Here is a 15,934-nt window from a genome sequence, read left to right as displayed (position 1 = left end):
CCCGCTGTTACTCTGTCATACTAGAATTTAGTATTCTAGAGGAAAGTTGTTTTTTTTTTTTCACATTAGGGAAATTATAGATTGTTTCAATGTTCTGAGGTTTATCCAGGTCTTATTGTAAATAATACAATCTTTCCCCAGTTGTATTAATTACAGTTTAAATATTTTTAATACCAAAATTAGATGCAGCATAAATAATCTTTTCGCACAAAAGTAGATTAAAAAGTTCCATATTTTTCTAACAATCTAATAATAGTGTTTTAGGTATCAGTATTAATTTTATATACAAATTCAAAAGCAGGTTGTCAAAATATAATTAGAAAGCTCTATGCAACAAATTAAATACACTCTAGTAGAATGGATGAAAAAAGCATCTGTTTTGAAGTACTTTCATTAGAAATTAGAAGATTAGAGTAGGGAAAATTAGGTTTGTACAAGATGAAATCAGAAAAAAAGGTAAGAACGTTAGCTGCAAAGAACAGGAAAATACCTATGGACTATGGAACAAGCAAAGTGTCATCTAGAAGTTATGTAGAATAATATAAACAAGATAGATTATTTTATACTTTATATGTTTACTAAACATATTTAAAATCATTATATTTACATTATTCTTAAAACCTAATGAAAAATATTGATTTTAGTAATTCCTTTCCTTTCTGCATTTCACTCGGCTGGATGAATGCCTCTGTCTTCAGCTCAGTTTAATTTTCAGGCTTCTGTAGTAGCACAAGTTCTGAATCACCTATAGTGTTAAATACATCCATATTCCAATGTCCACACTCCTAGTGTCAAGTGGGTGTGTTAGTAGGTCCTGTTTATCTACTAGCCTGAAAAGGGTGCTTGCCATCTGAATGGGTATATGTTAATTTACCAGCTTTCAGTTATGATTTTTTTTAGAAGGCTGAGAGAGATAGATAACAGTCAACTATGTGTTATTTTAGTGAGGAAAAAAAATTTTTTTAGCTTGTTTTGTCTTTCAGATTAGTAGTGGATGACTCAAAAAAAACAAGTATCTCCAAATCCTGTTAGTTAAGGGTGTGCTATTGTTTGGGAAGGTTAGAATCATAATATTTCATGAAATTGCTAGTGCTCACTGTCCTAACTAAATTGCATAAATTACAAGAATTATTTTCCTTCAGTATGTCCTGTATTTCTACTCCAACTGACATCTGTAAGCAATAATCAGAGAACTGGTTAATGATAGAAACTCTTTAAAAACATTTTTGGAAAGAAAGATCTCTGATCTGGTAACTAAATGTAAGTTGAGAATTGCTCTTGTAATACTATATGGAAAACATGCCTACTATTTTTAATTAATCTTATACTTCTGAACATATTTGACTGAATTCTGTTGAGTTACATTGCTTATGTCAATGCAGAACTTCTAAAGTCTCACAAATTTTCATATAAATTTAATATTTTTGAAATTGTGTGATTCACAAATCCTGACAGCTTAAAATATGTCAGTGTATGTATATATATGTAGTTTTGTGTGTGTATGTGTATATACAGATATATATACGCACAGATCTTGCAAAAACAGTTGTGTCACATCCTGCTCTTCCTGGTGGACTGTATTACAGGAGTGCAGACGTGCTTTTTTCCTAGTGTAAAAGTATGGTTGTTCCTGCCTCTAATCAATGTTCAATCTGTATTCAGCTAAGACTGCTAAGATATAATTGTAAGAAAGATGTTGAAATAGCCATTTTATTTGAGTTCATTTAAAAAAAAACAAAACCAAAACCAAACAACAACAAAAAAAAACCACAAACAAAAACACAAAACAAAAAACAAAACAAAACAAAAAAAAACACAAAAAAAAACCAACCCCAAACTTCTCTTGTTTGTTCAAAATGAACATGCGTTGCAGAAGTGTGGCTTTATATTGATTTGGTTATTGCTTTTCTTTTCTCTTTTTAAGAAAATTTTTTCATTTCTTTTATTTGGTTTTGTTCTTAATCCTGAATCTAGCTTGTATACTGGAAAGTAGCTTGTGTTTACGTATTTATCATTTGAGCAAAAAATACTGAAATCTGCACATGCATTAGTAATCACTTGCACCAGTGTTAATTCAAGCGATGTAACTGAGGTCATACTGGCCCAGCGTCTGTGTGTGGGAGCTTTGCAGTCTGATTTATCTGCCAAGTGTGGGTGCGCAGCCTCCCTTGGCAGCCGGGGTGGGGTGGGGTGGGGTGGGGTGGGCGGGCTGGCGGCGGGGCTGCCTGGGCACCCGCTGCTCGGAGCGTGCCCCGGCCTCCTCGGGACGGCAGAGGGGTGTTGGCATCCTGGGGCATGTCTGTGTTGCTTTCTCAAATGTAAAATTGCACATGTTTATTGGGGCTCTTTCTGCTTTGAAGTCAAAGGACAAAAAGTGCCCTGCTTCACTGCACTGCTGCGGTTATGACTTTATTTCTGCTTCGAGATAAAAACTGAGGTTTAGTTTGAGTGTTCCAAAACCAGATACCACTCTCTCTCTCTTTCTTGTAGGCAGGGTGCTGCTGTGCCAGGCAAACCAGGAGGGATCTCCCGTGTACAGTGCCCCCAGTTCACTAGTATACACATCCACAAGTAAGCTAGTGTTATGGCTCTTTTGTTTTGTTTTGTTTTGTGACAAAAGCACATTAATGTGAATTAAGCCCCCTAAAAATGTAAACTTCCCCAATAGTTCTTGTTAAGGTAAATGTGGTATTTATAAACGTGTAAATAATGTCAATGGATAATTCAGTGGTTTTAATTACAACTTTATCCTCAAAGTATATTTTATTTAAAAAAAAAAAAAAAGAAAACTCAAAAAACCCCTATATTGCAATGTTCTACAGAAATGGGCAGAAGTTCTACAGTGATAGTGAAATTTTTTGGAATCCAGTACTGTTGCACACTCTGCATTTTGTGTAGAAGATGAAGTTGTGTTGCTTTTTACATCCTGGTCACAACTGTGATTTAATAAACAAAAAGTCTTATATCATGCCACCATTTGATTGTGTCAGGTAGCAAATAGATACAAAGTCCTTTTTACAAAAGGAAAAAGACTGTGTGCAAGTGAGTATTTTCAATGAAAAAAAGCTGCCCTGATAAAAATTGTGAAGACAAGCTGAAGTGATAGATGCTACCATCAGCCATTTTTCTGTGCAAAACATTGGAGTAGAAAAAGTGTCCTCTAAAATTCTGAAGTAGAAGCGGAACTGCATCTTCTGAGAGTGTTTTAGGTTGTATTAGTGGTACCACTGATGCCCATTCTCAGATCTAGTCAGATAAGAAGCCTCTAGCTGAATGAAATAGTAATAACTGCTGCTTGCTGAATTAGGTTGAACAGCAGGATTTGCTATCCATTCTTAGCAGTACTCTGTAAAGAAACTGTCTTACATTGCCTGATTTAACATTATCGGATATGCTATTTATGAAGATTGTATTCAACCTGGAATGCAATTCTACTCTTTTAAAGCTTCTCCAGACTACAAAAATAATTAATTTATTTTATTAATTAAAACCAGGAATGAGGACAAAAGAGTTCCATAGTGATCGTCTCTACAGACACATAACTCTCTTATGACAAAGGCTATGAATAGCATCCCTAGAGTTGCTGCTTTTACAGTATAAATATGGGATCTACTTTCAAAGCAGGAGTCTACAAATACATACTGAACTAACAAAATACATCAAATGTTTTAAATTGGAAATGAAATTATCAGTTAAATCTGCATTTACTTCCAGATGTTCAAAGAATATTTTGTACTATGTCACTTTTCTCAAGCAGTGGCATTATTTTAATCCTTGTAGTTACACAGAGGTTAAATACTTACTGTTTAAATCAGTATTTCCTTTTGTGTGTTTTAAGTGCACTATTCCTTTTTGAGTGAAATGCCAATCTCTAACTGATATTATTTTCCTAGAAAATGATCCAAACTTTTAATTCATCTCACTGTTAGGGAGCTTCTTTTGGAAGGGGAGGGGCGGGGGGTGGGTCGGGGCAGGGGTGGCAGGGCAGTGTTTGTTTTTCGTTTTCTGGAAATTACTCTGAATAAAGCCTTTCCTAAGTTTACCCTGTTACTGCTATTATCTCACTGAGTTCTAGCCAAGGAAATTTAGTTCTGGGGTTGCTGTTTACATCGTATGGCATTTCCACTACTATTAATTCCCTAGACAGTCACTGTATACCTAGCTAAGCTCTGTACTTCACTGTTTCCATTATGTCTCATGAGTCAATGCCTTTGAAAAATCTTATTTTGCAATGGTGCTCCTTGAATAATGATATCCTAACGAACACCTTTTTGTTTTCAATTATGCCAAGTACATAAGTAAACAGACTTTGCCTGTCTGCTTCCCACTGGGCAATATGTAACACACAGTTTCATAACAGAGATTGCCAGTAGCCCTTGCAGTAGAAATTATTACACTTTTGTTGAATCTGCGTGTCTGCAAGTCATGATTTTTCTTTTATTATGTATAGTATTTCATATTGCCAAAACATAGTTTCCCCCACAGGGTCACAACTCCTAATAATACAAAAATACTACAGTTACTAATGATTGTAATTCATTTTTTATTTCTCCTTATTACAAAACTTTCAATAAAGATGTAAAATAGTTCCATTTCTGTAGGAAATTCTACTAAGAAGTGAATAGAAATGAAGCTCCAGTTTTGTCTCATTTTCTTTCTTTTATTATTTCAAAGTTCTTCTGTATTCCATTTTTTATGCACATTTGTAATATTGATATGATAACTGATAAGTCAACGTTAGCATCTAGGAGACTGATCCTTTTACTATTATCATTTCATGTAGACAATAGTATTGCAGCCTCCGTCTTTGAATAATTTGTTAATCATTTATTCTGTTACTGCTGGTATTGTAACCTAGCAATATTTTAGAACAGCTTACAATGTAAGAATTAAGAGGTTTTAAATTTGTGATTGTTTTAACAGAAGGGAAAGAGTCAGCTGAGACTTTCAAAGCCATTTGAGAGGTTTGGAGTTCATTAAATGCTACTAGCATTTAGGAATTTTCAGATATTTGGAAGAGGATAGTCCCCATTTTTAGAAATTTTGCCTTTAACTTGACTGTTCATCTTTTGCTCCTGAGTTATATTTGATAAGGAATGAAGGACTAAAACATGGTTGTAAAATATATTTTTCTTAATTTGGCTAGCTTTATTTCTCACTTAACTTTTTGATTTTTAATTGTATTAGATACTAGTTGTCTCTGAAGACTCTGAACTTTTTTACCCCAATTTTTTGGCTAGCCAGAAAGAAGAGTGCATTTCCTGGAGCTACTTTTTCCCTTCTGATATTTTATTTTCCCAGGATATACTTTATGTATCGCATTGTACATTTCCCAGTGCAGTGATTAGTTGCATCTCTGAATATGTCAGGAGATGGAAATACGGCCCTGCTTCCTTCCATCACTTCTGGCCCTTTGTATAATACAGAAAGAAATGAGCTGTTTCTTCTGCAAGCAGTGGAACAAATTGGTAGCAATAGTCTCTCATGCCTCATCCGTTCTCTTATGCTGAAGCAGAAGATGGGACCTGGATCAGTTTTTCATTTGCACATCTATTCTGGGAATAGGTAATTTGTTATGTAGAAATCATAGTTTCAGCATGCAGATGTTGTTCACATCTCTTGGTGGGACAAATTCTTTGCCTTATTGAGACAACCGAAGTAAGGAAGCTCGTGGTCTCATCTGGGCTGCTGTAGATTCCCATAGTATTGACATCTTGAGGTCAGAACTAATACAACTGATTTCAGATAAATCCTTCATCATTATATTAATGCAGAATGTAGACAAGTATTGGAAGGCGATATATCCAGAAAGTAAAGACCAGAGTACAGCAAGACCCAGTGAGCAAGCAAGCATTCACTGGAAGCTTCCTCAAGGCCCATGACAACTCACTGAAACTTACTAAATCAGAGTTTGGTTGCATGTAACCGACAGTCTCTTTTTGCCCCCACTTCTTTACACTAGTTGCCTCCACAGGAAATTTTTAAATCCTGAAGAAATTTGTATCTACTGTTAAATAAGAAATGTATCCAGAAAAATTTTGGAACTTTTCCAAATTGAAGCCACTCGACAATAGGATCCGTGAGAATACTAAGACCCTGCTAGACAAAAGGAAGATACAAAAGAAGAGAAAAGTTCTGTCACTGAATATCTTTATCACTGTTCTACAAAGGACAGTAGTATAGCTGGGTATGTATGATTAAAAAAGGCAAAAATACGAATCTCAATTTATTCAAGGACTTATAAAACTGTTTAGTGCCTATTTTCTCCATTTCTCTATAATGTAGAAGTGTCTGAAAATGTGGATGAAATAAAAGTTAATGAGAAACAAAACATGGGAAAGAAGGAAGACATGAAGTCATAGAATCGTAGAATAATTCAGGTTGGAAGGACCGGGTTGCACCAGGGCGCCTTTGAGGATGGAGTCTGCGCAAGCTTTCTGGGACATCTGTTCCAATGCTTGAATGTCCTAACAGTGGAAACCTCTCTTCTTTCAAGCTATGTTTGTTGATTCTTTCCTTCCCCACATGTGCTTCTGTGAAGAGCCTGACTGTTTTCTTGATAACTTCCCCTGCCCTCTCACATGAGGGGACGGCAGAGGAGGTGTACCTGCCAGTAGAAAACTCCTTTGTGCTCTGGAATAGCTGATGACCCTTCTCAGGCTCGCTAAGCCCGAGTAGCTGGTGTAGCAACGAAGCCAGCTGTGCCTCACACTTTTCAAAAACTTGCAGCTGTGCATACCCAGGTCCCATGGAAGGCAGTGGGAGAGGGATTACGAATTTTACTGAAAGCTAAAAGGCAGCTAAATATTTTTTGGTCTCTAGATCAGAACTTTGATCTTTGTAACTTTTAGGCTTTATTTTAACTTAAAGTAAAAATTAGGATACTTGAGTTATCAGATATGTAGCTACTGGTAGATTCTTTTGAGCATGTAATAAAGGGACAATTCACTGGACTGAATAGATGACATACGGTAAACCAGTAAATTGCTACTTGCCTTTGTTCAGAATGATGCACAGATGAATACCTATATTTCCAAAATCTTTTGCAAACCCATAAAAGATAATTTTGCCTTGACTTCAATGAGTACATTTTAAACTGACATCAGTTTTGGCTTACATTTTCTAGATGTTAGAGTTGTTTCATCTTCAGTAAGCATGCTTATCAGCTCCAAAATATACATGTTCTTTTTCCATAAATTTTCATTTTTTTTATTAAAAATAAACAAATCTTTCATATTGTAAGAAAGTGATAGAAGAAACAATATGAAAATGCAGAAATCAGATCTTTATCATACTCAAGGGCAAATGAAGCTGATCGCCCATTTTTAAATTGATATATCGATTACAATTTTTTAAGAAGTGGTGGTGGAATTCAGCAAAAATGATTGAGGTGGTACAAATGCTTATAAATCTGTCCCACATTGTTCATGTTCTTTAATTGCAATTATCTGATAAAACTTTCATCAGTTTCTGTAATTAACCTAATGGTCTAAATGAATTTCCAGATCACTGGTTATTCATTTCAATATAGAAAATGCCACTACATTGAGTTTAATTAATACAAAGTAAGTTCACAGGCCATTGTATCATTACAAAAGAAGTTTACTGTTTTAACTGTTTCAATTATGAATATTTTTTGCATCTCATTTTGTTTGTCCCATTTATGGACTTGGGTGTTCATTCTCTATTCATACTAAAATAGTATAAAACCTTTATAATTAAAATATTTAAAACCCAATGTTTTTCCAGTTCCCACTGTAGATATTTTTTGTATTTATCATTTCAACTATTTTTAAACAGAATTCAGTCAGTGCCAAATTCATAATCCCATGGTATGCCCTAGAACATCTTATTTGTCTTGATATTCCTTTCACAGAAGTACATATGACAGATAAGTACTCATCAGAGAATACTTTTGCTTTGCGTCAGACAGATATTAAAACAATAAACCATGTTGCCCAGGGATTTTAGCTTATGAGCAACCAGAAAACAACAAGGCAAAGATGAGATGTTTTTGAAAGGTGGGAAGGCAGTTCTTTCAGAAAATTCCCTGGAAACCTTTGGTCTTGTAATATTTTTGACAAGAAGTATTTTTAATGCTTAAGTTCTTTTAAAGCAAAGTGAGAAAATACATTCCATTACTTGAGAGCAGACATTAGAAATGTTCCTAAATTATCCTAATAATCTTACTGATCCAAAGTTATACGTTATATGCCAGGAGAGAAGAAAAATCTGTAGCAGAAGCTTGAAGTATTAATTATATGGTATGGGAATTTCGTTTTTTATGTATGTTCTCTATTAAAAACCTAGCAACACTTACATATGATAGACACATGTACTATTTTTAAAAAGATCTTTTTTTTTCTATGGGTGTTTTGTTTTGATTCCTAGATGGAGGATAGTTCAGGACTTTGTTGATATGCATGGAAGAAATAAGGAAAATCATAAATATTAAGTATAAATACCACATCCAATAGTAGGATTTAGTCTGAAGACTCGTTGTGCTACTGAAATGAAAATTAAGTAAAGCCTGTCTATTCAATATGTCTGTTGAATATCGTCACACGGAAGTAGGTTACTTGGCTTAGGAATATTAGTAAACTACCTAAAAAATACTGCATGAAACTATTGTCATGTTTCTTGTTTCAATGAAGACACTCCAGGTTTTATTTTTCTGTGGCATTACTAATGGATTGAAGTAAGACCTTTGACACTTTTATTATATTATGGGATATTTCCAGTATCAAGAAGATTACATGGAGAAAATCCAAATTTTCAAAAAGTGATTTTTAAAATGCACTTCTGAGCAGAATCATTAGTGGAAACACTGAGTTTAGTAAACCTCAATTCAGTTGATTTTGTCAGCTTTAATTTGTTGCACACATGTAATTACCTGAAAATTATATTGTAATGATGACAATCTTCTGATAGTATTATCCTGAGACTCCAAGCAACTGAAGTGTAGGTGTTCCTGGCTTTTGGTATATCATTTTCTTGGTTTAGTATGTAAGACACAATTGACCGTGTTCAATCCAAATTGATATATGCTTTATTGTAATGACATGAATAATTAATTTGTTCTGATTTTATTGTACTTTTTCTTAATTTATTTGCTGTGATTATACTGTTATTGGTAGGAGAGAGCCTGTTTAGTAAGCTTGCCGTTTTGAATTGTTACATTGGTCAGGATCAGCTTAAAGAATGAGTCTTCATATAGTACAATATTTCAGAATTAAATATAAAATGGTTTCTACAAACTAAATTTTTAATTGGTCTATTTTCTCTTAAACTAAAATGGAATGACACGTCATTTCATCACAATAAAACTATACAATAGTAGATCGGATTTACATGTTTGTGGTTTTGTCTGCTTTATATTGCTTAATAGGAAAAAGGTAGAGTATCCCTGCAAAGGAGTTCTATCGTTAAGCCAATTTAACCATTGTAGGACTGAAATACCTGAATGAAACTGTGCAAAAATCCTGTCCAAAGGGAAGTGTCTATACTTTGAGTAGACCAATCACACACATCATTTCCAGGCTACAAAACCTCATTACTAGACATGTAGAAGTCAACTATCTCTTAAAGTGCTTCCTGAATTAATTAATAGTCTTTATAAAGAGAACCACTTGATAGTAACTCAGGAATAATGTGCAAAATGCCCTTCTTTGCCTGTATGTTAAAATACAGTGGGTTTACATAAAAGATTAAATAAAGAAGATATTAATAATAAGCAGGAAGGGAAGTTTTCTAATCAATTTCCATATTCCATCCCCACCCCCCATGTGTAGAAGCGTAAAAGGTTGAAAAATCATGTGTCACTTTGGGATAAAAATATTAATGTTATCTCTTGTTGAAATGTCTTTAGAAGGTTTTTAAACACTGTTTTGGCCCATTGTATCGGACCTTGTTTTGAACAAAGTTATGCATCTCTGAATGCAGGATAGCTCCACTGGCTTCTAGGTTAGATAGTTATAAAGATAACGTAAAATTAACAAAATTGAGGAAAAAATACACTTGCATATATTACGTTATATTCTTAAGTATCAGAATTTTAAACTATAAAGTGAACATCTTTTAGGTTTTTTTTGGTAGCGCTGCCTCAAATTCTTGTTACAGTATTTTTTTTTTTTTTTCTCTATCACTATATATTGTCCTTCTGTAACTACTTTTAGGATAACTGTCCTTTTACCTTCTGTCTACCAGTATTCCAAATGGTGACTATAAGTCATCAGGAAGATGTATTGTAGTTGTCCAGAATCTGTAAATATAGGTTTCATTTCACTCCTGCAATTATGTTTTTAAGTATTTTGCTGTTTAAACTTATTCTTTTGCTAATCTGTTTAGTGATGGTGCAGTATGTCTGAACTAGCATGCTTAAGAGTTTTACAAAGATAGACATATCCTGAATTGTGTGCCACTGACTTTGTTTTAACTTATACACCATCCTGCACCTGGGAGTGGGAGATAACTAGAAAGGTGAGCGTAACATTTTTAATAGTAAATTGTGGAGAGTATCTTTGTCCTTTAGTCTAAATAATAAAAATTATGTTTGACCAAGGACAGTTGGTCATCTCATGTGTCTTAACTTAGTATTTTCCTGCTAATGACAATATGGCACTTGGCCACTGGCAGTACTCGTAACTAACCAATGAGTTAGGAAAATAAGATTGTGTGGACTTAGTCCTCTCAGTATGCAGCTATATAATGAGAATTACATTTAACATTTTTTTGCATCATGACCTAGATGGTATTGTACATAAGATCCTTTTGTAGAGTCCTAGATGCAGGCTTCTGATATTCCCTTAGCATCGCTTTCTAGATGCTGTGTTACCCATTTTTAGTAGGTAGTCACACACAGTTGACCATACATCTCAAATCATTCTGTCTGTCAGATGTAAAGTTGTTAATTTTGTGGTTTTCAACTTAGCCTGTAAGATTTGGTTTCAAATAAAGACTTTAGTGTCACTCTTTCTTGCATTGTGTGGCGGTAGTTGTAAGAGCCAATCGTGGCTCTTACAACCATGTTGTATACCGCAAAATTCTTTAACCCGAATTTCACAGACAGTAAGTACTTTTGAAGAATTAATTTTTAATATCTACATGTCTCTGCAGGTTCAAATATTTCTTTTGACAATTTTTTTCCATTATGGCTTGGATTAGGTTAATAGCTGTTTTTTTCCTCAATCACTTTCTGACTAAATTGTTCCCAACCCAACAATGTTCTGACAGTGTTCTTTTTTCACAGCTTAATTCTGTTGAGTTTTAGTAATTCTTGTGTCATCCAGACAGAACTTCTGCTCACCATGCAACTGACTTTCATAAATATTCAAATTATAAAATTTTGTCATCTCTTTATAGTAGTGCTACTGTTCATCTAGTTTTCTACAACCATGTCCTTTTTACCTCTTTTCAGAAATGGTGTTTAGACAAACACAGGTGAATTTTTCCATTTGCTTGGAACTTGTAGATGTCCAACAATCTTAAACACAAGACAAGTTACTGATCAATTTGATCATCTATATTTGAAGATTTTTGTTTAATTTAAGAGCAGATGTGGCATCTGATCTCTACTGTTTATTTTCCTTTTGGCCTGGTTGCTTTGTTGTTTGTTTTTACCTACTGAGCTTTTTCTTGTTTGTTAGTAGTTTCTTTTGTGAAAAATTAACTATTTTTTTTGTACATCCACTATTTGTATTCTTTGTAACATCAGCGATGCAGTACTCTTGTTATTAAGTACGTGATAATTTGACCACCAATTATACATTTCTTTTAATCAAAATTGTAGGCTGGTGTAACTACAGAGCTTTACAAAAAAATTCTCAATCATCTTCTCTGTTCTTTTTTATGCCTCCACATCCTCCATTTTTTTCTGCATGTTAAGAGAAACTCCTTGATGTCTGAGGGATTCAGTCCAGTAAAGGAAGGATGAGATATATGGGGATTTCTGATAATCACTTAATCATCAAATGACTGAATCTCAGAATGGCTGAATTTGGAAGGAGCCTCTGGAGGTCACCTTGTCCAACCCTCCCTGCTCAAGCAGTATAACCTCAAGCAGGTTGCCCACGACCACATCCAAACAGCTTTTGGGTATCTCTGAGGATGGAGACTCCACAGCTTCTCTGGTTACCTGTGCCAGTGCTCAATCAGCCTCACAGTGAAAAAGTTCAGACAAAAAGATAAGACAGTTTCCAGGCTTTGGCATCAAGATTTTACTCTGGAGGTTATAAATCCCTGTCATATAATGGTATCAATATACATAGAAACCAATGGTGGTTTCTTTATAAGAGGTATATTAGAGGAGATGAAACAAAGGAGGGCAGAGAAAAAGAATAATTCCATATATACTTCTTGTAATTATAAAGAAAATTGTGTGCATTCAGTATATGCAATTCATTGTTGAAATAGTAGATCAATTAGATCTAGAAACAAATTTAAGCTAAAGATAGCCAAATAAAAAGTTTTGTTGGAACAGTTAAGTGTCTTCCTACAATTTAACGTAAGAATAAGCACATTAAATAAGAGGTTGTTTTTTACTGAAATATTTTATGTATGTTTTTAAAGTGCATTTTATTATGTTGGTGATTTGGTATGGAAAAATCTAACAAATATTATTTTTCATAAGTCTGGGGATGAAATGGTTGAAAACATTGTCTTAAATAAGCAGTCTGTCTTCTTTCTAGAAATACGCAATCTTTGAGGGCATACCTTATTATAAAATGTTTCACCAAATTTATGTAAAATTTGGTGCTAATTTGGATTTGACTGGAAACTTAATGCAGTAGTGTTGTGTAAAGGGATTCAATTACAGTGTGCAGTGTTTTGTAAGTAACTGTCTCACAGAAAAAGTTAATTAATCAGAGCTGTGTCAATTTCCTTGTGCCATGTCAATTTGCAGCAAGGTAATTAATCACTAATCGCCCAGCATGCAGCAAACTAAGGGACAATCCATGAGTCATTTATTGTTATTTTTTTCAAAATAAATGGCACACAGAGCCATGAAGAAACACATCTTGCCTTTCATAATATTTTTATCGACAGTTTTGCATGTTGTAATAGACTGCAGCAACAAGCAGCTGTAGTTCAATGGAATATGAATATTAAAGAAACAAATGAGAGCAGATTTATAGGCCATTGCTTTTCTGTTATGTCAGTTTTGAGATTACACTGAGCAAATGAACAGTGAAAAATTACTCTTCCATGTGGAGAATGGTGATTAGACTTGTACATTAATTAGAGATTTTTGTTTTCCTTTTCCAATGCATTTCAAATGAGAATGTCCTATAAGTAATGGTTTGTCCAAAATACAGATTTATTCATTCCAAAACAACATCTAATGCTGACATATATTTTTGTACAGTAGTAAGAAAATTATTGTTCTACTAATTTTCAGTATGTGTGTCAAAAAAATAAATAGATCGTGAATGAAGGAAATAGAAGTGACCAGTTGTGACTATATTTGACATATATGGTAAATGTCCTTTAAGTTCATTTAATTCGCAACTCGATCCCAGGGATAATCATCTCACAAATGTGACAACTGAAAAAATGAATTTTCAGCTTGCTATTTTTAAACATTGTGAACTTTGGAAAGATTTTTTTTTTTAGCCTGAAATTTTAAGATTCCATATGTGTGTATATATATGTAAAGTAAAAGCCTTTTTGTGTTAAAATCTGTAGGCACAGAGTTTAAATTTTACTTGCACTGTACTTTGGACTTTGTATTTAAATGCAAAGATCTGCACACAGCTTCTTTAACACAGTTTTTATAGTTCCTTTAAAGAATGCCAAGTAATACTCCTCATTACTATCATGGTATAGTGAAAACTCACTACACAGCATATATCAGGAGGAACTCCTGATTTTGTTCCTGAAGTCTCAGATAATGTCATATAGATTATTCTGCTTAGCCTTTCTCAGCGTGCTACCCATTATATCTCTTTGTTTTTAATTTATTGTCCAGCACTTCTGCAGTGTTTCCTCAACAGGGATCCTCCTGAAGTATGGGAAAAATGTAAATGTGTTCCTGCCTTTCTAACAGTTAAACTATGTTGCAGTAAATTAGCTATAAACTGACTTAAACATGATGTAACATTAAAATTCTTCACCATAAAACATTTGAAAACTCTTGATAGCAGATGACCTGCTAGTTTGTGCGAAGGAAGAGAGATTAGGAGTGATGAGAGGTAGATTATTTCAACCATTTTGATGGCACACCTTTCTTGAGGCATATGGCACTCTCATACAAATTCAAACCACAGCACAAATGCAAAGAATAATTGCCCATTAAAATGGCTGTATATTTTTATGGCTTTGATACAAAATCTGCCCCCTGTTGTTTTCTGCATCTGCTACTCTTTCATCTATCCCAACGCTTTAAAACTTTAATACACACTATATAACCCTTAAGTATTTTTTACCAGGTTATATTTCTCCTTTTGGGAACTTAAGTTTTGTCATTGTTCATTCAGTCTTTGTTTTCCAGGGCATATGTTGAGATATGGTGCCTAGAAAGTGTACGTACCTGTCACGTTAATTTAATAAAAAATTAATAAAACCAATGCTTATATTGCATCTTTTGGAGAAATAAGGATTTGATTAAATTTCATCTGTGAACACAGAGATTAGCTCTCTCTTCTTTTCTCATGCTCGTGTTTGTTTTCTATATAAAATTATTAGTTAGCTGAATTTTACTGATACACTAATGTGAATCCTGTTAATTCCAAAGGGCTTTTTATTTGCTTACATGTTGCAATTTGCTGATCAAATTTCATGTTTGAGATCTAAGCTGAAGTTTGATGAAGGAGGTAGCCTGACAATCTTTCCATGTTTACAAAATGTATCCAGAAGAGAGAACTTTTTGGACAATATTCATTGTAATAGTACATTTTTAAAAAAAAAATGTTATGCTCTTAGATATAAAAATAGAGTAAATATGTTTAAAGAAGGAATCTTACCAACAAAATGTTCCTAAAAAATTTTTGTTTAGGCTGTAGTATAAGATAATTTGTATACTTTTGGATAATTTTATTAAGCGAAGCCAAGCATTTCCAAGGTATATTGTTTTCACTCTTCTTTTTTAATTTAAAAAAGTAAAAATGCACTGTAGGAACTGATTTTTTGTTTTTGCTGTTGTAGTCTCATATTTGAATACCCGAATGAATCACTATAGAACTGATGTGGCTATTAGATGAGAACATAAACTGTTTCTTTGTTTTGATATTTAACTATATATAGTCCTTAGAAAGGTCTGTCTTTTTTTTATTTAACTTCATATTATCAGCTCATATCATCAATGTGTAGTTGGAGAAACCTGCCTTTATCACAGATCAGAAGAATTCCAGTCATCAAATTGCTCTGATAAAATTAAGGTTCTTCTGCTTAGAATTGGACTCAGATGCTTGCCTGCTGTGAGTCAGACACATTTTCAACCCCATTATAGTAGCATTTTCAGTGACTGAGTTTCAGCAGTTTGGCACTGAGGTGCCAAGGAAGGTTGACCTACAAACTGTAAGCCATTAAAATCTTTACCCCTCCTGGCTGGTACATTTGTTAATTTTGGGGCCAGTTAATAGCACTTAATGCTTCCTGATGGGAGAGCCCTTTTCATAAAATTGTTTTTATGAAGTTCATTCTTCAGTTGTGTTCTAATGGTGCCACTTCTGCTGGTTATTTTGGGGTGAGGATATTAAAAAGTTGGTAGCAAAATAAATTCTGTGGTTATTACATGTTCCTAACCATCTGATTTCTCAACTGAACTGAAGTAGCAGAGCTGCTTTTTTTTGCTGAACTCAATTCTAGGGTGACACGATCCTGTTGATTATTTTACCTCTAATCTTAATCTTTTAATATTACTGCCTGGAAATAGAAGGCATGTTTTCGATACTCTGATTTTCAGACTGACCCAAATAAATTTTGGGGGGATGGATAT

At 33.9% G+C, this 15,934-nt stretch overlaps 1 protein-coding gene across 29 annotated transcripts in view; it reads left to right on the top strand.

The window, feature by feature from the left end:
• The window catches only part of RBFOX1 (RNA binding fox-1 homolog 1), a 1,320,820-nt gene that overhangs the window by 1,248,983 nt on the left and 55,903 nt on the right, over nt 1-15,934 (top strand). For 27 of the 29 annotated variants that reach the window (XM_042798374.1, XM_042798373.1, XM_042798376.1 and 24 more), the window contains one exon: nt 2,491-2,571. The exons of the other annotated variants lie outside the window; for them this stretch is intronic. In XM_042798374.1, the coding sequence (XP_042654308.1) occupies nt 2,491-2,571 (81 nt within the window). The remainder of the gene's footprint in view (nt 1-2,490; nt 2,572-15,934) is intronic. 29 annotated transcript variants of the gene reach the window in all.

Source organism: Tyto alba, unplaced genomic scaffold (genome assembly GCF_018691265.1).
Source record: "Tyto alba isolate M040663 unplaced genomic scaffold, T.alba_DEE_v4.0 Super-Scaffold_28, whole genome shotgun sequence".
Lineage (NCBI taxonomy): Eukaryota > Metazoa > Chordata > Aves > Strigiformes > Tytonidae > Tyto > Tyto alba.
This window is presented reverse-complemented; position numbering and strand designations above follow the sequence as displayed.